At 49.7% G+C, this 24,282-nt stretch overlaps 1 protein-coding gene across 1 annotated transcript in view; it reads left to right on the top strand.

Moving 5' to 3' along the window:
- The first annotated feature begins 264 nt into the window (after nucleotides 1-264).
- RRP15 (ribosomal RNA processing 15 homolog) overlaps nucleotides 265-24,282 on the top strand; it is a 39,920-nt gene continuing 15,902 nt past the window's right edge. The window contains exons 1-4 of the mRNA XM_044290639.1: nucleotides 265-380; nucleotides 6,144-6,394; nucleotides 11,363-11,460; nucleotides 12,324-12,513. Of these exons, the coding sequence (XP_044146574.1) occupies nucleotides 341-380; nucleotides 6,144-6,394; nucleotides 11,363-11,460; nucleotides 12,324-12,513 (579 nt within the window). The 5' untranslated portion in view covers nucleotides 265-340. The remainder of the gene's footprint in view (nucleotides 381-6,143; nucleotides 6,395-11,362; nucleotides 11,461-12,323; nucleotides 12,514-24,282) is intronic.

Below are 24,282 nucleotides of genomic sequence, written 5' to 3' on the forward strand. Positions count from 1 at the left end.
ACCACTTTATACTTCTTCACTGACACTAAGACCCTGACTGACAAAGCTGCAATAAACATCCTAAAATATCCATTAAAACTAAATATAATATATAGAAATTAATGAATATTTATATATTTGGTCACATAAAAAAAAAATGCAATCACCAAAGTAATCTCTAATCCTGCAGATACGACACTAGCGTTTACTCACCACCAGATGGCAGCAGAGCAGAGGAGGACGCGGTTCCCGACTCAAACATGGCGGCGCCGGTGTAGTAGATACCGGAAGTGAATCCGGACGACCCTTACCTCCCGACCCGGAAGCAGTGCTTCAAACACGTGTGTAATCCCGGACAGCTATGGAAGTGAGTGCGGCTCCGGAGCAGAGCGAACCTGCAGGTATGGGGCAGCGGGTCGTGCGGCATGTCCGTGCCTAGAGGTGTCTGAAGTGTATCCTGTCTACGGTTCAGTCTGTTGCGGAACTACAAATCCCAGAATGCTGTCTCGGTACAGGCCGTGTGCACACCCGATATAAGCGACGTACAGGCTGCCGCATAGGAAAAAACAAAAGTTGAGCAGTCGTCTGTAGCAACCAATCAGGTGGCTGCTTTTATTTTCCAAAGCGCCTCTGAGAAATGTGAGCTGGAAGCTGATTGGTTGCTATGGGCAACGGCTGCACTGAGTGTGCACATGATGGCAGCTCTTTCAGGGCTTGTTCACACCTTGTTATTTCTGCCATGGCAACAAAAAGAATCCCTGGGGTTACCTGTGCGTTGATTAAAATGGGAATTCGCAAAAAAATAAAAATAAAATCAATGAGCCGTTTTAAATTCTGTTTTTGCCCTGGAAACCCATCATGTGACCTGCACCTCATGGGTTTTCATGATGGGTGGGACTCAGACCTCAGGGACAGGGCCCCCCAAAAAACTGATGATAATTCAGACCTGAAATAAATTATCATCAGTTTTTTTTTTACCAATACTTACCTGCTACTGCGTCCCTGCTGACGTCGCCGATACAGAGGTTCCAATCGTTCTTCTATTCTCTCACTGAACACTTGAGGAATACAGCCTTGTCACAATCAGAGTTCCCCTTTAAGAATAGTTTGGGGCCATTGGGGGCCACACATGCATTTTTTTTTTAAATGGGTTATCCAAGAGAATAAAAAGCTCCCTCATAGTGAATATACTGACCTGGCTCCCGCACGGCCCACCGATGATCACCTACGCTACAGGCCTGAGGTCTATTTGGTAGTGAAATCCCAGCGCAGGCGGGTGTGATGACATCATCATGCCCTCCTGTGACGGTACGCACGGCAGTAAGGAGTGCGCATCTGCGTCACACCATCCTGGGCCGTACCAGCAGCTAGTGAGCAAGTATAAGATTTTAGCTTTTTTATTTTTTTATTACTGGCCATAAGGGGGTCACTGGGGTGACATTACTGGCCATAAGGGGGTCACTGGGGTGACATTACTGGCCATAAGGGGGTCACTGGGGTGACATTACTGGCCATAAGGGGGGCACTGGGGTGACATTACTGGCCATAAGGGGGTCACTGGGGTGACATTACTGGCCATAAGGGGGGGCACTGGGGTGACATTACTGGCCATAAGGGGGGGCACTGGGGTGACATTACTGGCCATAAGGGGGTCACTGGGGTGACATTACTGGCCATAAGGGGGGCACTGGGGTGACATTACTGGCCATAAGGGGGTCACTGGGGTGACATTACTGGCCATAAGGGGGGCACTGGGGGGGACATTACTGGCCATAAGGGGGGCACTGGGGGGGACATTACTGGCCATAAGGGGGGCACTGGGGGGGACATTACTGGCCATAAGGGGGGCACTGGGGGGGACATTACTGGCCATAAGGGGGGCACTGGGGGGGACATTACTGGCCATAAGGGGGGCACTGGGGTGACATTACTGGCCATAAGGGGGGCACTGGGGTGACATTACTGGCCATAAGGGGGGCACTGGGGTGACATTACTGGCCATAAGGGGGGCACTGGGGTGACATTACTGGCCATAAGGGGGGCACTGGGGTGACATTACTGGCCATAAGGGGGTCACTGGGGTGACATTACTGGCCATAAGGGGGTCACTGGGGGGGACATTACTGGCCATAAGGGGGGCACTGGGGGGGGACATTACTGGCCATAAGGGGGGCACTGGGGGGGACATTACTGGCCATAAGGGGGGCACTGGGGGGGACATTACTGGCCATAAGGGGGGCACTAGAGGACAGTATGGGAGGAAATTTCTACTGTGGAGCATATTTCTACTGTGGGGGAGTAATTACTATGTGTGTGTGTGGGGGGGGGGGGTTAATCTAAGGTGTTATTATTATTACCGGGGGAGCTCTCGGGGGCAGTTATAATTGCTGTAGGGACATCGTCTGCTGGGGTCACTATTTTCAGCAGTACAGAACCTGGGGCTCTCACTGCTGTGACCTGCGTCTCATCTTCTCCAAGTCTTTTATTTATTTTTTATTATATATATACTTTCAATTTGGCTCCTGTTTATTTGTTTTAGTCTGGAGCACTGGCCGCATTACTGAGAACAATTATGTTTTACTATATGCAAATGAGCCTCTAAGAGCAACGGGGGCGTTGCTGTTACACCTACAGGCTCTGCTCTCTCTCTGCACTTTGGTAGGACCAGGAGTGATGACGTTTACACTGTCTGACCCTGTCAGAGTGCAGAGGACGCAGCAGTTAGGCCTCATGCACACGACCGTTGTTGTGTCCGTTGCTCTGTTTTCCGTAATTTTCTGCGGACCCATTGACTTTCAATGCACCGTTTGTCATCCACTCCCGTGATCCGTGTTTCCAGTCCGTGAACAAAATATGACCTATCGTATTTTTTTCACGGACAACAGTTCGTGGACCCATTCAGGTCAATGTGTCCGTGAAAAAAACACAGAGGCACACAAGATTGTCATCCGCGTCCGTTTTTTTCCTATCATTTGCATGGCAAACTTGACTTAGATTTTTTTTTACTTTCCTTCATGTCTGGAGATCCTCCAAAAATAAAGGAAGACACACGGACACAAAAACGGATCACGGAACAACGGAACCCCTTTTTGCGGACCGCAAAAAAATACTGTCATGTGCATGAGGCCTAACAGAGAGGGCACAGCCTCTTGGTGTAACGGCAACGCCCCCGTTGCTCCTAGAGGCTCACTTTCATATATGAAAACTTTAATTTTTCTCAGCAATGCGGGCACATATGAACATGGGACCAACACAGATGCCTTCAGCTGCCAAGAGCACATGTAACAGCTCAGCCAGTGTCATAGGTACAGAACTGCTGACAGATGCCCTTTCATGTATTCCTATGAACTGTGTAAAGGACCTCTCCCCCCATAACTTCCCCAGTAGTGACAGCAGCAGCCCTTTCACTAGTGGTCACTTCACAGCCCCTTACTCAGCACTGCCCCCTACCGCACAAGCCTAGGCATTGCAGCCTACCATGAAGGGTTGTCCTCAAATTCTAAACAATAGGTGGATGGTGCCCCGGCCATCATCACTCCTGGCAGAAGTCACAGGGAGAGCATGCAGCGGCCATAGGAGAGGGTGCAGTGGGGGAGGGGGCGTCTTGCATTACACTCTGCTGGTGGAAAAAGGGGCAGCGGGAGTCCTGCGGTGACAGCTTAGCTCCCCCTGCTGGCCTCCTGTTTATAATTCTGCTGTGTTGGAGACTGGTTGCAGTGGATATGATGCCTCTAATAACCGATCCTAGATTACTCTTCTCAAATCCACACCTGGCCACATACATTAGATTAATGTCCACCAAATCTGACAATTTGGGTGGGAGCGGCCGTCCATGTGTACGGTGGTGGCCCAGCTGTCTCCTGATGCCGGGGGAGGGTAAAGAGCGGGCAGATGGATCTCGACATGTGCAATCGTTTGTTCTTCAGGGAGGTAAGCTGCCATCAGAGGTGTCTGGCAGAGGCTCACCACCCTCTCCCTATTGAGAACACGCGCATGCTCGGCCAAACGGAGCATGCACGTGTATATGAGGGCGTCAGAAGGAATAGAGCTATTAGAGGCGCAAGTCTCGCCCCGACCGTGTTCTGATGGCCCTAATTGATCGCTGTTTGGGTGGTCCCTATACCTGGGGTTGGGTGAGGATTTGCGGACGTCTGACTGAGGCTTTAAATGGGTTGTTCGGCATAGGCTAGAAAATAAAAGGGGGGATTATCCCCCCCCCCCCCCCTTTATTCTGGTGCTTACCGGGTCTGCAATGGATCTATGGACGGTGCAGACTCCGGGATTTTGGGATAAAATTGTGGATTGCCGGATGATTGCACAATGGCTGCTATCCGTATAATGAAGAACGGGCGTCTCCTCTAGCGACCCTCAGTAGATGGAGGGACTGTCTTGCACACCTCTGCATCTCTGATATGTTTTTCCTTATTTAGAGTCAAGATCTTGATTTGATGTTAGTGAATGGAGACATCATTGACTTTTCTTTTCCAAGATTGGAACGTGCCCGACCGCTTCTCATTTTATGTCCAGTCTGTGTGATTCTCTGTGAGCTACATGCATCCTCGGCAGCTGCGCATACCTCTCTCCCATCCAGAGGGGTCTCTGCGATGGGGCAGTTTTATTAAAAGGGTTGGAGCCAGACAGTCCCTGCGGTCCTAATCTATGCCCCTCAACAAAGAACACCTTGCAGTTGTCCACGGTCCCGCTGCTGCTCCTAGTTCCTGCAGCACCAGGAATCGACTTGGTCCTGCGACCGCTGCGGCCAGTCACAGGCCTCAGCCTCAGATCAGCTTGAACGATACGTCACTGAACGGAGCAGCAGAGGGTGTTTTCCGTCTGGGTTCGATCTGTGAAGCAAACGCAAAGCATCCGTACTAAATCCTGACACATTCATTGTAATGGGTGAGCGTCAGTTTTCACGCATAATTTCTGCGTTCAGGAAAAATCGCAGCATGTTTCTGTTATGTAGGACGGGGCTGCAGCATAACGGAAACCAGCCAGATCAGTTATGGTGCCCATGGACCTCCATTATGAGGGAATGCCTCTTAAAGGCTTCCGTTTTACATTCCGTGATAGCGGAATCCAGAACGGAATTCTACCAGAACCCGAAAACCTCAGGTTCGCTTATCCCTACTAAGGGGCACAGGTTAGGACCATAGGGGTTGTGAGCTCCAGAGTCAGACTATCAGGCTAGGTTCACATTGAGTATTCCTTGACAAAAACTCTCGCCAAAAACGTAGGCAGAACTTCCCCATTGCTTTCAATGGGCAATCAACATGCAATTCATACAGCGCAGTTTTTTCGCCACATGCGGTTTTAAAAACAGTACAAAAAAAAAAAATGTCCCCTCCATTCTTGACTCAAATACCACGTGGAATCTGCCTCCAAAGTCAATGGGCAGAAATTAAAATCTTTACCAAGACCATTTAAAAAAAAAACTGATGCGCATTCAGCATCAAGTTTTTATTTTTTTTCTTCACCCAAAATACTCTGTGTGAACGTAGCCTTATGGGGCACGTCATGTTTGCAAAATAATCTTTTTGCCGTTTTTGCCATATTTTTTAAAGAGGTGGGGCTTAGAGGGAAGCCTTCTTCATAAATTTGAAACATCTTAACTAGTGTTGAGAGAACTTGTGTTTTAAGTTTGGCGTCTAAAGTTCGAGTTATCGAAGTATCCCGTTATGGATTCTAAATTCCGTTATAGTCCGTGGTAGCGGAATCCATAACGGGATACTTCGATAACACGAACTTTAAACGCCGAACTTTATACACAAGTTCGCTCAGCACTAATCTTAACCCATCACTCTTTTCGGAAGGCTTAGTAAATCTGCCTCAATCTAAGTCTTTGCATTCTCCTGGGCTTCCACTAGAGGGTAGTGTCGCTCTGTCACCAGTAAGAGAAGCTGGGAATCTAGTGTGTGACTATATGTGACTAGTCAGGTAAAATACTGGTGGCCGTACCTATTTACACCAAAATCAGTGTTGCTGCCTCAACACGTAGCACCGCTGCTCATAAGACTCCTATAAGCACCTATGTGGTTTCATTGTTGGGGTGCCCTGAGTCATCACCCTTCACCTACAGCTTCAACAAACCCCCATCATCCCATCCAGGCCTGTATTACTGTGTGGAATGTGTCCATATCTATTAATGTTAGGTCTTTCCTCAGGTTCTGAAGAATCAGATTTTGGAGATGACAGCTTTTCGACAGATGGCGGGGAGGAGTCTGATGCCTCCAGCCATGAAACCAACGACCAGGTTACATCCGACGACCCAAATAAAGGCTGGGCTGATGCCATGGCCAAAATCCTCAACAAGAAAATCCCCTCCGACAAGAGCAGCACCATCCTGGTGAAGAGCAAAGTGCTGGAGAAGGAGAAGGAAAAAGAGAAGCAGGAGCGGCTGGAGAAAAAGCAACAGGTGCGTAGAGGCTGGCCTCCTCAGAAGAAAGAGGGCGGATCATAAAGGACTAGAAAAACATGGCTGCCTTCTTCCAATAGCAGCCCTGCCCCTGTCTGTGTTTGTGGCATTTCAGCTGAGACCCCTTCATGCCCTGGAGCGTGAAGTGCTGCACACAATCCATAGACAGGGGTGGTGCTGTTGTTGGAAGATGGCAGCCATCATTTTCTAATCCCGGACCTCCTCTTTCAATTGTTACTTAAAGGGGTTCTCCAGGAATAAAAAAAATGAAAATACTTACCGTAAATATTATTTTATACGAAATATATTCACAAATACCTTTCGTTACTTAGAATGGCTTGTTTTGTCTAGGATGCAATAATCAGGAGAAATAAAATGGCCGCCATCCTATCAGTACACACACAACCTGTCCTAATCACACAGGAGAACAAGTTACTTCACCACAATGAGCCACAGTGCCGCCTCATCCTCCTCTCTGCTCTGCTTGTCAGGAATCATGATACTGAATACAGGTGAAGCTCTGTGGGAATGGAGAAGATGAGGAGACATGAAGTACAGGAAGGAGGGTCAGGCGGCTAATGAGCAGCAGCGCTTGTTTACAGTCTCCTTTACCACAGCAACACATTACCATCTTATCATCTGTATTCAGGGTCATAATCCCTGACAAGCAGAGAGGAGGATGAGGCAGCTCTTTATCTCAGTGTTGTAAAGTAACTTGTCCTCCTGTGTGATCATGACACGTTTTGTGTGAACTAATGGGACAGCGGCCATTTTGTTTCCCCTGATGATTGCTCCCCAGACAAAACAAGCCATTATAACTAATGAAAGGTATTTGGGAATATATTTATTATAAAGTAATATATTTAAAGGGAGTCTGTCACCAAAATGAGACAATATAAACTGCTTACATGGCGTTCTAGCACAACTACACAAGATTCCAGTGGTACCTTTGTTGTATTCTTTTGACTTTCACCGGCTGAAAAAACATAGTTTTATCTATATGCAAATGTGGGCTCGCAAGTGCCCAGGGGCGGGGTTCTTGTTGTAGGTGCCCAGGCTGCTCTGCCTTTTCATATTACCCCTCCCCAGCCTCTTGCTGGTCCCGCCCTATAAGGCTGTTTCATCATCCCAAGTACCGGCCGAGATCCGGCGCGTGCGCAGTTCACCGCCGGCCCGGGCATGCGCACTGCAATGTGGATATACTTACCTTTATCTTGCTCGGCTTGCCTCCAGTCTCCCTGCCTGCTTCCGGTCCGCTGGCGCATGCGCACAACATGAAGCGATGCCGCTCCCCACAATGGGCATCGCAGTGCGCATGCCCGGGCCGGCGGTGAACTGCGCACGCCCCGGATCTCGGCCGGTACTTGGGATGATGAAACAGCCTTATAGGGCGGGACCAGCAAGAGGCTGGGGAGGGGTAATATGAAAAGAAGGCAGAGCAGCCTGGGCACCTACAACAAGAACCCCGCCCCTGGGCACTTGCGAGCCCTCATTTGCATATAGATAAAACTATGTTTTTTCAGCCGGTGAAAGTCAGAAGAATACAACAAAGGTACCACTGGAATCTTGTGTAGTTGTGCTAGAACGCCATGTAAGCAGTTTATATTGTCTCATTTTGGTGACAGACGCCCTTTAAGTATTTTCATTTTCTTAATTCCCGGAGAACCCCTTTAAGGAGAGGGTTTGGAACAATGGACATCTGTGATTTTCACGAGGAAATGCCAAAAGTGATTAAAGAAAACCTGACTTTCTTTGGCAAGGAAATAGTGAAAGGGGTTGTTTCACCTCAGAAATTGGTTGCGTATTGCTAGGAATATGCCACCAATGTCTAATAGGTGCAGGTCCCAGAGTGAAGTCAGCTATCCACTTCTATCTTGTTGGTAAAATCAATTTGTACCGTTATTTCAGTTTTTGGGGCAGCTGTGTGACAACCAAGATGGCTGTCAGTGCTCCCATAGGGGTTGTCAGCCAGCTTCCTCAGGCTACTCAGCGTATAATCGGCCTAATTATAAAGTCCTGTACGCCCACTCCTCAATTAACTGTATTACTAAGCAGATTTGAGAAAGTTGGATGAGACTGGAAGCGTAACGTAAGGCGTATTGGTTGTCATTTTCTCGGATACAGTTCCAGATTCTCTGCATAGACGTAGAGCAATCGCAGGGCTCCGATCAGTTGCTTTGACAGCCTGGGGCCTTTTGAAGGCTCCCAGCACTGTCCTAGTGAGCTGCCTGTTATGCTAAGCCTTAGGCCTATTGCACACGACCGTATGGCTTTTTCAGTGTTTTGCGGTCCGTTTTTCATGGATCCGCTGTTCCGTTTTTTGTTTCCGTTGTGTTTCTGTTCCGTTTTTCCGTTCCGTTTTTCCGTATGGCATATACAGTATACAATAATTACATAGATAAAATTGGGTTGGCCATAACATTTTCAATAGATGGTTCAGGAAAAAACGGAACGGAAACGGAAGACATACGGATGCATTTCCGTATGTGTTCCGTTTTTTTTTTGCGGTTCCATTGACTTGAATGGAGCCACGGACTGTGATTTGCGGGCAATAATAGGACATGTTCTATGTTAAAACGGAACGGAAAAACGGAATGCATACGGAGTACATTCAGTTTTTTTTGCGGAACCATTGAAATGAATGGTTCCGTATACGGACCGTATACAGAACGCAAAAAACGGCCAGTAAACGGGAAAAAAAAACGGCCGTGTGCAATAGGCCTTAGGCACAGCCTGACCGGAAGGCCTCATGCACACGACCGTTGTGTGCATCCGTGGCCGTTGTGCCGTGTTCCGTTTTTTTTTTCGCGGACCCATTGACTTTCAATGGGTCCGTGGAAAAATCGGAAAATGCACCGTTTGGCAGCCGCATCCGTGATCCGTTTTTCCTGGCCGTGAAAAAAATATGACCTGTCCTATTTTTTTTCACGGCCAACGGTTCACGGACCCATTCAAGTCAATGGGTCCGTGAAAAAACACGGATGCACACAAGATTGTCATCCGCGTCCGTGATCCGTATCAGTGTCCGTTTTTTCCTATCATTTCAATGGCAAACTTGACTTAGATTTTTTTTATTTTTCATGTCCGTGGATCCTCCAAAAATCGAGGAAGACCCACGGACGAAAAAACGATCACGGACCTACGGACCATGTTTTTTGCGGACCTTAAAAAAAAACGGTTGTGTGCATGAGGCCGAAGCCTGTGAAAATCGCATAGACTGCAATAGTATTCTATTGCAGTCTATGGGCCAAGCCATCAGAAGATCGCATGTAGATGTAATAAAATCACCCTCCCCTTTCCCAATTTTACATATAAAAATAAACTTTAAAAAAAGCCATAGCCGTCTCCGAACTATTAAAATATAAAAATATTTTTGGTGCACAGTGAACACAGTATAAAAAAAACTCAAAATGGGTGATTCGCTAGTTTTTTGTCACTTTATCCCACCCCAAAACAATTGAATACAAACTACTAAAAAGCTCATCCTGCAAACCAAGCCCTCATGCAGCTCTGTAGACAGTCATAACATAACGATGCAAAGGAATTTAATTTTTTATTTTTTTTTTAAAGATTTTTATTTCTTATAAGGCCTCATGCACACGACATGTGCCGGTCGGACCCGTGCCTCCGTTCCGTACCGACCTTCCGGATTGCGGACCCATTCAAGTGAATGGGTCTGCAGCCGCTTGCATGAGGCCTTACGAGTTTGGTATCGTTGTAATCGTCCTGTGACCCATTAACTCTCGCACGGTCAGACCAGGGACAGCCATTCCTGTGATTAGCCGCCACCTGAGTCTGCATTCTGTCTCAATAACGGATGATTGGCGTTCGTATCTGAACTCTGCTTCGCTCCAGTCCACTGATTGCCAAGCCGGTAGCTAAAGGGCTTATCTTTCGGATCCAGCCCCTTCCCCCTCGCCATTATATTGTGCTTCTATATGGCGGTTTCTTGGATGTGTACAGTGCTGTAATGCCGCAGGTCTGCTTCCCATGACCTCAGTGCGGTGTCCTGGGCCCGACCGGTTTTATTGTGAAGCAAACGCTAGGTGGTTAAGTAGACTTGGTTTGATGAAAGGCCAAAACTCGGCCGTAAATTCATTCTGGGTCTGGCCAGTATTATAAGGCTGGAGGCGATGAAAGGAGGGTTTTGTACAGCGGAGCTTTATGACAAGATGACTGTGAGTACAAGTCTATTAAAATGCAGGTCTTAACGAGGCCTCTCAGCTTTTCCTAAATAGACACTTTACCTTGTGGCCGTGGAGGGACATGACTTCATCTGGTGGGTTCACCGGGGGCTATTCTGCACGGGACCAGAGGCTTCTGCCTTCACTAACATTAGAGCATCACGTTTACAGCAGTCCCCTAATATTAGGAAAGTATTGGCACCCCTGTGCCGCGTTTCCCATCCCCACCTCCCACTCTGGAAAAGTCTAAGCTCCCCTGCAACACAAAGTGCAGTTCCTTGTCCCAGCTTACAGAATAGAGACCCCCGCCCAGGCAGCTCATAATGAAACCCTACTTGAAGGGACACCCCTAACCTTCACCAGGGGAGGCCGACCAACCCCTGCCACACGTACGCATTGCTCGGCTTGGGGAGAGGACAGCCATCTGCCTGTGGGGAGTGTTGGGGTGCTCCCATACATATTAGATGTTGGGCTGGTCTTGCTGAAATTGGCAGGTTTGGCCAACATTCATCTTGTGTGTATGGACAGCGTAAAGAGAGGCAACCAGCAAGAGATTTGTACCATACAGAAAAAAAAAAAGCCAGTTCAGTAGCTTCTTATATACGTTCCTATAGAGAGAAGGCTTTCCTATGAGGTCACCTGATGTTTCTCATTTCGCTCCCCACTGGGGGCTCGGTAACGGACGGGAGGCGCAATCACATTGCGACCTCCTTACGGTCTGTCATTTTGTGCGTCCCCCACCCTCACGTGCTTCCTGCTCCCTGACGCTCAGCTTCTATTGCAGTTTGATAAAAAACGACAGTGGGAGATGATGTGCAGAGTCAAGCCAGATGTGGTCAAAGACAAAGAAGCCGAGAGGAGTCTGCAGAGAATTGCTACAAGGTAAAAAAAATCATCAAAATTTCACTTCCTTTTGTATTTCACTTAATTTTTTTCATGCCGATATTGAAGATGGTACATCGTGCGTGATCTGGTTCTAATAAGAGCTCAGCCACAGAGGAGCCTGGAGATTTATGTAAGGAGAGGCAGCCATACAAAGTGGTCTATCCGGAAAAGATAAATGCGCTTGTGTGTGCGTGTGTATATATGTATATATAAAATTTAAATATATTGTGTGTCTCCGTACAGGGGGTCGCGTCGGGTCTCCCCTGCCAGGGGGTCGCGTCGGGTCTCCCCTGCCAGGGGGTCGCGTCGGGTCTCCCCTGCCAGGGGGTCGCGTCGGGTCTCCCCTGCCAGGGGGTCGCGTCGGGTCTCCCCTGCCAGGGGGTCGCGTCGGGTCTCCCCTGCCAGGGGGTCGCGTCGGGTCTCCCCTGCCAGGGGGTCGCGTCGGGTCTCCCCTGCCAGGGGGTCGCGTCGGGTCTCCCCTGCCAGGGGGTCGCGTCGGGTCTCCCCTGCCAGGGGGTCGCGTCGGGTCTCCCCTGCCAGGGGGTCGCGTCGGGTCTCCCCTGCCAGGGGGTGAATGAGACGGTCAATTAATGTGTCCTCTGTAATCTGTGACCTGCAGAACTGGCATATGTCACATACATACAAGAATTGTATTCCAAGATACTATACGTGATGGGACTGATAAGAAAACCCATAACCGCCAAACACATCCCACATTCATTGACTATCAAGCTGACGGATGAGTTGTACAGTTTTAATATGATGGCTTTGGCGTATTGGACCCCGGGGTCAGCTAACAGAGCAGCTGTGTAGCGTTAAAGGGGCCTTTCCTTCACCATTTGTGTCTTCTGTCCCCTCAGAGGTGTCGTACAGTTATTTAACGCTGTGAGAACCCACCAGGGCAACATGAACGATAAGATCAAAGAAGCCGGACGTTCGGAGAGGAAGAAGAGTAAACTGATGTCGTCTGTGTCCAAGAAAGACTTCATCAACGTCCTGAGAGGGAAGGAGGGCAAAGGCGAAATATCGGAGCGACCAGCGCCAAAAAAGGTGCGTTCTGCCTGGTAAAGCGGGCAACATATTTATAATGTATTTTACAGTAACCCGTTAAAGGGGATGTGCCAAGTTTTTAAAGGGTTTCTATCACCTGAAAAATGGGTATTAAGCTGGCTGACATTGGCGATGTGCTAATGTCAGCTGAACATAACTATATTGGTGCCATCTCCCCGCCTGAAGCCATTACTGGCAGAGCCTCTAGGAGCGGGGAGGGGGGGCTCAGTTTGCCCACCTCTTTTCACGCACTTCTTCTCTTGATTGACAGGGCCAGGGCAGCGCTGCTCTCCTCCCACCAGCTGTGTCTGCAGTGTAAATCTCGCGCCGTTCACTATTCGGCGCAGGCGCAGTGAGGGAAGGACGCTCGGCGGCTGCTGGCTTCCTCACTGCGCCTGCCCATTTTTCAGGTGACAAACACTTTAAGTTATCCCCTGTCCTAACTGATCAGAGGAGGTCCAACGGTCGAGACCCCCCATCAATCCCAAACAGGGGCGCGTTCTCCAGATGATGGAGCGGCAGGACGAGCATGTGCCCAGCTGCTCTATTCATTCTCTACTGGAATGCCGAAAATAGCTGAACGCTGTAGTCTATCTCCAGCAGTCCCATAGAAAATGAATGGAGTGGCCGGGCACACGCTCGTCCTGCCGCTCCATCAGAGGTCCCAGTTAGTTATAACTTCAAGACCTGGCACAATCCTTTTAATGACGCAGTATTTTGTTTGTATTTTCATCCCACATTCGTGGAGTGCTCTCCATTCATCGCTATGGGACTTCAGAAAAGAGCCGTGAGGGCGCACTCAGCTATTTTGTGAAGTCCCATAGCATTGATCTAAGAGCGCATTGCACAAGCACGCCCTTCTCTATGGGACTGCGGAAATACCCGAGCCAGAACTTGGCTGTTTTCAGAACTGATTGTGGCTGCACGGGCGCGGCTGCTCGGGCGCAGCTGCTCTGTGATCATTTTGGGGGTCCCGTTTGGAGATGGGTGCAGATCCTGCACCTAACTGACATTAAAGGGATTCTGTCACCAAGTTTTGGGCTATAGAGCTGCGGACATGCACGGCTAGATCGCCGCTAGCATGTCCGCGATATACCTGTCCTATAGGGCTGTGTGCTTTTATTTTCTTTAAAAAAGGATTTTAGAGATGTGTAAATTAGTCTTGTAGGTGTCCAAGGGGCTGTACTAACCTTCCTGGTGCCCAGCACCGCCTATGTCCTCCGAATCTCCTCCTTTCATCAACGATAGATTGCCGTAATCTCGCGATGCGCAGTGCCGGTATAGTGTTCCTTTCCTGTGCTGGCATCAGCCTCAGGGAAAGAACTGCGCATTTGCTAGCTCACGCATCGCGAGATTACGGCAATCTATCGTTGATGAAAGGAGGAGATTCGGAGGACATAGGCGGTGCTGGGCACCAGGAAGGTTAGTACAGCCCCTTGGACACCTACAAGACTAATTTACACATCTCTAAAATCCTTTTTTAAAGAAAATAAAAGCACACAGCCCAAAACTTGGTGACAGAATCCCTTTAATGGCATATCCTAGTGATATGCTTTCAGTATCCCAGATGGGAATGCCTCTTTACAGATTTTTTTTTTTTTTTAATGAAAACCAATGAGATAAAAATGTAATATCACATAATACAAACCGTGCACGTGTAACGAGTTAGGGGTTCGGCTCAGGCAAATCCCGCCAATCAGCGCTACAGACTCTTCACAGCACATTGTATAGTGGCTGTGCTTGGTACTGCAGCTCAGGCCCATTCACTTGAGCTGCACAGAGGCCATGTGGCCGATGAATGTGACATCCCAGTCTGACCGAGTGCTGCGACCCCCTTTAAAAACAGATAGGACATCTGAAGGGTTTATCTGCACCGGCTATATGGGGTATGGCGGCCCAAGCGTTATGGGCAGGCCCATTGAGCCAGTAGTATCTATTATGTCCTACGTTAATTTTCTGCCATGTTTTTGAAGTTTGTCTTTAAAGAGTTTATCCAATCCCTTTAACGACCCCCAAAATGCCCGGGCCCCTCCTCTAGAGCATACTTACCTGCTCTCCGGCACCCGCGTCCCTCTGGATCCATGCATGGCCGTCTCTGCATCTCCCCATCGCGCGGATTGAAAAAATCAGGCGACGGGGGAGCAGCCAATAGCAGGCAGCGACGGTGACCAGCCTCCCTAGTGTCACCCACGATAAGATGCAGCGGCGGCCGTGCTGGGATACAGAGGGACGCGGATGCCGGGGAGCAGGTAAGTTTGCTCTAGAGGAGGGGCCTGGGCCATTCTGGAGGTCTTTATAGGGATTGGGTAACCCCTTTTAAGAATCGATGTGAAATAAAGAAGAACTCGGGAAGTACCACAGCACAGCCTGCAGGGGGCAGTGCTGCCTTTCAGAAGAACCTAGACTGATTTCTGCTCCTACTCTTGTGTCTGTTTGGCCTCACACATTAGATATAGTGGTAGCAAGAAAAGGTTCATGTTGTGGTGCTGTCATAGTGTATAATATCGGAGGAGTCGCTCAGGCCCAGGATTCTCGTTCTGTCCGCGAATATTTGACAAGCCGGAATTACTGACAACTTGGTGCAAACTCCCAAGTACATCAAGCTGGGACCAGACTTTACTGATCTGCATTACTATTCTATACCCCCCGCCAGCTGTTGCAATACTACTACACCCAGACCCCTACCGATCACATACGGAAAACCCCTCTAAAATCCCATCCACTTTGCTGTCACTTATATGCTGCACATTTTCTGCCTGCCAATGTGGATGGAAAAATATGCAGCGTGTACGTTACATGTGAACGTGTACTGACGGGTTTTCAGGATTTCTACATTGATTTGCTAGGATGTACGGATAGAGAGGAGTGTTTCCATGCTTGAAACTGGTGCAGCACGCGGTAGATGTCATCACACCTAGGGGTCCGTACTCCCAAACTCCTGGTAGATGGGTGTCTCCTAATGGCTCACAAAAAAAGGGGCCATTCTCCCGGTAGATGGGTGTCTCGTAATCAGTTGCACAACTAGGGGGTCTGTACTCCCATTCTCCCCGGTAGATGGGTGTCTCGTAATCAGTTGCACAGCTAGGGGTCCGCACTCCCATTCTTCCGGTAGATGGGTGTCTCGTAATCAGTTGCACAACTAAGGGTCCGTACTCCCACTCTCCCGGTAGATGGGTGTCTCGTAATCAGTTGCACAACTAGGGGGTCTGTACTCCCATTCTCCCCGGTAGATGGGTGTCTCGTAATCAGTTGCACAACTAGGGGGTCTATACTCCCATTCTCCCCGGTAGATGGGTGTCTCGTAATCAGTTGCACAACTAAGGGTCCGTACTCCCACTCTCCCCGGTAGATGGGTGTCTCGTAATCAGTTGCACAGCTAGGGGTCCGCACTCCCATTCTTCCGGTAGATTGGTGTCTCGTAATCACTTGCACAACTAGGGGTCCGCACTCCCATTCTCCCGGTAGATGGGGGGGGGGTCTCTTAATTGGCTACACAAATGCTTTAGATGGGTGTACCCCATTAATCGGACTAGCTGCACAGAAGCCCAGCTTTTCCACTTCAGGTAAATACAGCTTTCATATGTGCGCAGCACACTGGTCCGCGTCGACTCACGGTTACCCCCCCCCCCCCCCCCCCAATCCCCCTTCCTTTGACTTTTACAGCACTGAACAGAATGTGCTGTAAACGTCCTTCTAAAAAGTGCCTAGTAGGCAACTGGGTTTTCTTTAAGTCGCCTTGGCACCGAGCGGCGCCTCTCATGAGCTAATGCTTCTAATAATGGGCCCAGTTTTCCTTCCATCTGAACTCCCCTGCAAATCCCTGCCCAAGTCCTGTCCTGGAAAATGTTTGTGTGGTTTCTATTCGGTAATAGACGAGATCTAAAAAACAAATGTTCCCTGGTCTCGCGGCAGTCAGAGTGTGCGGGGCCCGTGGTGTCGCTGTGTACACTTTGATCTGCGCTGACGTGGGGGTGCGCTCGGCCTCCCAACCCCCACCTTCTATATATCTGCGTTTTTTTTAGTTTTTTTTTTCCTTCATCTAAGTGCTTTTTGGATGCCAGGAAGCCGTGCCTGATCCCATTACCACATAAACATATTGTCATATGGTTCCTGTTTGTGTGGCCACGCTGAAGGTTACTTTATCCATCGACCGGTTCCGTGCCGTTCAATAACAGATAGACGCCTGATGTGGATAGGTTACGTCCGATCGGGCATCAAAGGCTGCTGGGAAACTTTTAAAGTTTAAAGGGGGTCCTCCTTTTTATTAATCCCTCACCCCCTGCAACCTTTTACTTTCTGGAAGTAGACCAGGCATGCTCAACCTGCGGCCCTCCAGCTGTTGCGAAACTACAACTCCCAGCATGCCCGAACAGCCTACACCTATCAATCTACAGCAGGGCATTCTGGGAGTTGTGGTTTTACAACAGCTGGAGGTCCGCAGGTGGGGCATCCCTGCACTAGACTGTGCTGTCGTCTTTTATTAGTCACCAGCTGAGTCTGTGGGAAGGTCTCGGACTACCCCTCCCCCTGTGTGCAATTAGGAAGGCGAGAGTTGTAGTATAACGTTGCGGTGCTATCGCTTGCAATGACTGAGGTTAGTGTGCTCAAATAAATGGTCAGGGCCTAACGACTCACATCCTGACGTGGTATGGGGTGGATTCTTCATTGACGACCCTTTATAAGGCCAGAAAATCACCTAGGAATGTTTAATTTTATGAGATTGAATATGTGATCATATTGATATACCGTATTAAATGGGTTAAGTTTTCAAAGAGCATGTCCACCCTTAAACTCCAATTACATCCTGTATTATACTCCAGAGCTGCACTCACTATTCTGCTGGTGCAGTCACTGTGTGCATACATTACTTATCCTGTACTGATCCTGAGTTACATCCTGTATTATACTCCAGAGCTGTACTCACTATTCTGCTGGTGCAGTCACTGTGTGCATGCATTACTGATCCTGAGTGACATCCTGTATTATACTCCAGAGCTGCACTCACTATTCTGCTGGTGCAGTCATTGTGTACATGCATTACATTACTTTTCCTGTACTGATCCTGAGTTACATCCTGCATTATACTCCAGAGCTGCACTCACTATTCTGCTGGTGGAGTCATTGTGTACATACATTACATTACTTATCCTGAGTTACATCCTGTATTATACTCCAGAACTGCACTCACTATTCTGCTGGTGGAGTCACTGTGTACTTACATTACTGATCCTGAGTTACATCCTGTATTTCTTTTATTAAAATTTTAAAACAAACAGATAAATAAATATATAAAACAGAGACCAAACCAACCATACAGGACATGATGCTCCTCAGCGCGGCGCAGACAGCACCGGTCCAGCCCACTCGCCACAGAACACCAGCTATGTACAATATTTACAATATCTGTGTACATGTACTAACCTTCCTGATCCGGTTGCACCTACCTACACTTAACAAATACAGAAGTTAAACTTACAAAAAGCCCACCCACCACCACCCCAATGCAACACACAATTTTTTTTTTTTTTTATATTATATATATATATATTTTTTTTTTTTTTTTTTTTTTTTTTTTTGGGTCCCTGAGCTGGTCCCGCATCCCATGCCCCCAGTACATGATAATAGACGTCCATGAACCAGCCCAGGATTTTCTTATATGTCCCAAAGTCCCCAATGTTCCATGGAACCCTCCCCCCATTTACCCACCACCCAACCTAACACTACACCCGACAACTCAACCTATACAAATATACAAATATATATAGACATAAAGACATATAAACTACATTACTTAGTACATAGTACATTACATAGTAGACCTTAACCTCACCACCCACCGTGAGGCTTTTCAGCCACACACAACCCATTAAAGCCCAAGTTTGGCGCCTGCAAGCCCTATGTCCTCATACAGCCACTAAAACAAAACAAAAATCTACAGTGTCAGCTTCAGCCCACCACCGGGAGGGGAGACAACAGGCTAGGGTACCCTAAAGGCAAAACCCCTCCAGAGGAGAGAGGCTCTACCCGCCCCCAACCTCTCGTACTCCAGAGAGCGCACCTTCACCAGGTCTCCGAGAATGTTCCTAACCACCTCATCCTCGGGGAGGATTTTGCGTTGCGTCGAAACTAAACACCGTGCATGCCACGTGTAGTACCTGACCACTGAGCTGACTAGGAATAAAGTGCAAAGGTCCCTACCACCCAGGTGTCTGAATGCTCCATAGGCCCATTCCGCATAGGAGAGAGTGACCAGCCTAGGCCAGCCAATGGAGGTCCCCACCCTGGTGTAAACCTCTGTGTTAAAGGGACAATGAAGCAGGAAGTGGTCCATGCTTTCCAGCACACCACCGCACTCCTCACGGGGACACCCCCTGTCCTCAGAGCTCCTACACTTCAGATTGTCCCTCACACACAGTTTCCCATGGAAGCAGCGCCAAGTCAAGTGAAGGAAGAACTTCAAGGGGATCCTATTGGAATTTAAAAGCCGTAACCCAACCCTCAGATCCCGACCTGGGCAGTCCCTGAGGGCCAGAGGTTTCTGGAAATGGGTCAACAGAACCCTCTGGTCAAGGAGTCTCCTTGACTGAGTCCTGATTTCCCACATCCCCAGACCCCACCGACGTAATACCTTCAGAACCAGGGCAGCATAAGCCGGGAGATGCCCATGTGGTGTGCGGAGATCCTTCACTTGCCCCCCTGTCTCCCATTCCTGGAAGAAAGGCCGAAACCATCCCCGACAGGAGGCTACCCACAGAGGAGCCCTCTCTTGCCAGAGGTTCGAGAGATTAATCTTAATAAAGGTGTTCACCAGGAACACCACAGGGTTGACCATACCCAACCCTCCTAGTCTCCTCGTACGGTAAGTAACCTCCCTCTTGACAAGGTTCAGTCTGTTTCCCCATAACATCTGGAAGAACAGACTGTAGACCCGAGTCCAGAAAGGTTCCGGCAAGACGCACACACTGCCCAGATATAACAGCAAAGGGATCAGGTAGGTTTTGATAATGTTCACCCTTTCCCTGAGGGTTAAAGACCAACCCTTCCACTGGTCCACCTTCTGAGCGGCAATCTTAAGCCTGCTATCCCAATTTTGATGGGGGTAATCCCCCTGGCCAAATTCAATGCCGAGGACTTTTGTAGATTCCTGGGGCTCTGGAAGGGTGTCCGGGAGATCAAAACCAGGATCTCCACCTCCCAGCCAGAGACTCTCACACTTATCTCGGTTGATCTTGGACCCAGATGACTCTGAGTAGCGCTCTACCTCAGACAGTACCCACTCTGCCTCCCCTCTCGAAGACACAAAGATAGTTACGTCATCAGCATACGCCACCACCCTCAGTGTAGTCTCCGGAGCCGCCCGGTCCATCCCGATGCCCGCCAACGGCCCACGATCAACCCCTCTAAGGAAGGGATCGATCGCGAACACGTACAAAAGCGGGCTCAGAGGACAACCCTGGCGAACCCCAGATCCCACCCCAAAAGGACGCCCAATCCAACCATTCACAAGCGGGAAACTCTCTGCCCCTGCATACAAGGTCTTAAGCCAATCAACAAACCCCCCGGGCAGGCCATATCTCAGAAGGACAGACCAGAGGTACTCGTGGTTAACACGATCAAATGCTTTTGCCTGATCCAAGGACAGCATGTACCCCTTCCAGTGACCTGCCCTGCCCTGCTCCACGGCCTCCCGGACACTGAGCACAGCACTAAAAGTACTGTGGCCGGGAACAGAGCAATGCTGGGCCCCAGAAAGGAGCTGGGGTGCAAACTTCACCAGCCGATTAAATAGCACCTTTGCCAAAATCTTTCTGTCCACACCGAGGAGCGCTATGGGACGCCAATTCTCAATGTGGAAAGGATCTTTACCCTTTGACAGGATGATCAGGGCCGACCTCCTCATTGACTTTGGTAGAGTACCCGAGGAGAGACACTCATTTAATACCTCAGTCAAGAGGGGAACTAAGGTGTCCTTAAAGGTCTTGTAAAACTCAGATGTTAAGCCATCCGGACCAGGTGATTTTTTGGGAGCAAGCCCCTCAATCACCAGACTGACTTCCTCTTCACTGATCATTTCCGTCAAACCGTCAAGAGAGGGGTCTACCCCTGGTTCAGGGACAGTTTCAGTCAGGAAAGCCGATATCTTATCACGATCAAGATCCCTCCTTGCCATGAGATGTGAGTAAAAGGATCTGACAACCTCCAGGATCCCTGATCTGGACCTTCTCAGAGAACCCGTACTATCAATCAGTCCTGACACAATCTTACTACTCACTGACATCCTGCAGTTTTTGTAAGGGTCGGGCGAGCGGTATTTCCCGTAATCCCTCTCAAAAACCAAAGATGCGTGCCTATCGTACTGACACCTCATAAGCAAAGACTTCACTCTGGAGATCTCCTCACGGCTACCCCCAGTCGAGACAAGACGTTCGAGTTTCCTCCTCAGGCCCTGATACAGGCGATACTTACTCAGACTCCTGAGGCTCGAGAGCTGGCGGAAGAATCTCCCCACCCTTTCCTTGAAGATCTCCCACCACTCAGACTTACTGCCGCAGAGATCCAGCAATGGTACCTGGCTCTGAACGAAATCCTCAAAGGACTGTCTTATCTCCGCTTCTTCCAAGAGAGACGAATTGAGCCTCCAGTAGCCCCTTCCCATTCGGGGGGTCTCTGCAACATTCAGAGAAAACAAAATCATACAGTGGTCGGAGAACTCCACCTCCACAGCGGACACGGCTGAAGAGACGGCTTCCTCCTTTAAATAAAACCTGTCTATTCTAGACCTACAACTAGCCCTATGATAGGTGAACCCCGGGTGGCCTGGGGTGTGCCGGATGTGGACATCCACCAGACGAGCCTCACTAGCTATTTTATTAAGCGCAATGCTGTCGTAAGTCAGCTTGTCCCTGGAACCTCCCCTATCCTGGGGCCTCGTGACAGTATTGAAGTCCCCTCCAAAGACCACCTGCCGACTTGTAAAAAGATAGGGCTTGATCCTCATGAAGAGACACTTACGGTCCCACTTGGACTGGGGACCATAGATGTTAATTAGACGAAGTTCTTGTCCCCTCATGAGGACATCCAGGATCAGGCACCTCCCCATTTCTAATTCAATAACCCGTCGGCATTCTACCGGTGCAGTAAAAAGGACTGCCACCCCGCTATACGGCTCGGCCGCAAGAGACCAGTAGGAGGATCCGCGTCGCCACTCCCTTTTAGCTTTAAATACAGATGCCAAATCTGGCAGCCTGGTCTCCTGCAAAAACAAAATGTCAGCTTCAACCCGGCTGAAAAAATCAAAGGCCGCAAATCTAGCCGTATCTGACTTAATGCTGGCGACATTAATGGACGCCAGCGTCAACGGAGTGAGTGCCGCCATCATGGGTGATTGAATTAGATGGCTTTCTTTTCCCACTGCCCCCACCAACTTTTTCATCAGATGATGGCTTACCCCTCTTCAAACAAACAGATGTGTCCATTTCACCTCTGCCCTTGTGCTCTGACTCCAAGCCAGCCCCCACCCCTGAGGACATGTTTTCCCCAGTAGAAGGAGGCTCGGCGTCCCCCGCAGGCCCAGGTGTCACCGCGACTCCCGAAACCTCCCCACCGGCTCCCTCCCCTGAGGAGGGGGAGGTGTCACCAATGGCTTGGAACCGGTTTGAGAGACTAATCGGAGGGGGGTTGGTTGTACCTTCCTTTGGCATCTGGCGGGTGGGAGAAGATCTTAAATCTCCCTTTTTCCCTGTACGTTTATTACCCTGCTTTTGCCATCCCCCACTTCCCCCGTCATGGGGGGATAATGAGGAGATGGCACCTTCCTCTTCCTGGATCCTCCTAATTTCCTCATCCAGCTCACTGTCCCTTTGGGCCTCAGCAGTAGCAGCAGTCTCAGGGGTGAGATCAGGGGTCATCCCAGCTTCCCCAGTTGCCTGAGGTTCCCGGGATTCACCCATCTCCCTCTCCCTTCGGCGATTTTCCTGACGCCTCAGTTGGGCAGGCGTCTTTTGCTTACTTTTCTTCCCTGGCCCCTCTGTTCCTTCACTTCTGCCAGCCCCTGCCCCAGTAGAATTGGCCTCACGGCTTCCTCCCGCCGGGGCATTGACCGCATTGGCAAAGGAATGAGGGCAGCGACTGAATGGGTGACCTAAGTCACCACACAGGTGACACCTAATCTCTGCACATGATGCAGCGAGGTGGCCAATCTCCCCACACAGCGCGCACTTCTGTACAGTGCAGTTAGCACTGAAGTGTGTGGGGCTGCCGCATCTGTGACAGAGCTTCGGCTGACCCTGGTAGAAAATCTGGATGCGATCCCTTCCAAGGAAGGTGGCAGATGGTATGTGAGTAACTGTGTTTCCTAAAAGCCTAAGTTTTACCATGAACGTCCAGGCCCCAGACCAGATGCCATGTTCATCCCTGTTCTTCTTGGGAACCTCCACCACCTCCCCATATCGGCCGAGCCACGTCATGCTGTCAATACACGAGAGTGACTCGTTACGGGTTAGAACGGTCACCCTCTTCACATTGTTCTGACGAGACACTGCCTGGACGGCAAAATCTCGCCAGCTGGGCTCGTCCTTTGCCATCTCATAGTTCGACCAGAAGAGCTCAAGTCCCTCCGGCCGAACAAAGCTGACATCGAACTCAGGGGTCCCATAGGGATGTATCAAGGCGTAGATGTCTGTCGCCTTGAAGCCCATCTTTAGAAGGAGCTCAACAACTTCTGATCTTGAAGGACATGTATCACTGCCCCTCCACCTCAGACGGACCACATTCCTACGGAGAGCACCCTGCCCAGCTGTCGGGAGGGACCACGTGGTCTCCCCGCTCCTTTGCTCTCGGAAGGCTGAGAGGCCATGCCTATCTATCCAAAAGGATAGATCAACCTCCCTCCCCTCTACATTGATTGTGCTCTCCCCTCTCTTTAGAGCCTCCAGAAGACGCCGCTGCAAAACGCCGTCCCCAGAGCCAGAGGACAAGGAGGGTCCCCTACTCACCCCGGCTGTGACAGTAGCAAAACTGCGCACAGGGGCTGCCACAGCCGGGGGGGCAACCGGACCAGGTTCCACACCCTCCCCGCTTACCAAAGACCCTCCACCACCCACTTCCATATCTTCCATCCCCAAACCAGCCTTACTTACAACAGATTCTGCGACCTCCCTTCCTTCCCTCCTAACACCATTCACTCCACCATCCAAACCCCCAGACATATTTTTATTAAAAATAATTTTCTGCCCCCCACCTGCTCCCTCACTCATACTGGCTGAACCGGTGTGTTTTGGTGTAATTATTGGTACCTCAGCATCACTGGGCCCTGGGGTCGGAGCTGCCCCCAAAAGACAGACCACAGCCCCAACCCCACTTTTATCATTGCCCTCCGCTTCCTCAGTACTACCATTTACAACTTTTGGGCGCCGCTGATCCATTACCGGGCGCCGCTGATCCAAACGCTGCTGATCTGTTCTTTCATGGCGCCGCTCATCTGGACCAGCAGCGCCAATACAAAACAAAGGCTTTGGCCTCAGTTCTTGACCTTCATTGGGAGGCGTAACCGTCATAGCTCCGACAGCTCCTTCATGCCTCTGCTGGCCCGAGGGAACAGCGTCATCAGCGGTTGGAGCCATCGGAGCTCCTGCAGCCATCTGTGGCGTGGAGCCACCCCCTCCTCCCATCAGGGAGCAAACTCCAGCGCCAGAGATTTTTCTCTCATCCTCCGCAGTAACCTTCCTGTCCGGCTTTTCAGCAGGTGTCGCACCAGCTCCATCCCCGTTA

Source organism: Bufo gargarizans, chromosome 4 (assembly GCF_014858855.1).
Source record: "Bufo gargarizans isolate SCDJY-AF-19 chromosome 4, ASM1485885v1, whole genome shotgun sequence".
NCBI lineage: Eukaryota > Metazoa > Chordata > Amphibia > Anura > Bufonidae > Bufo > Bufo gargarizans.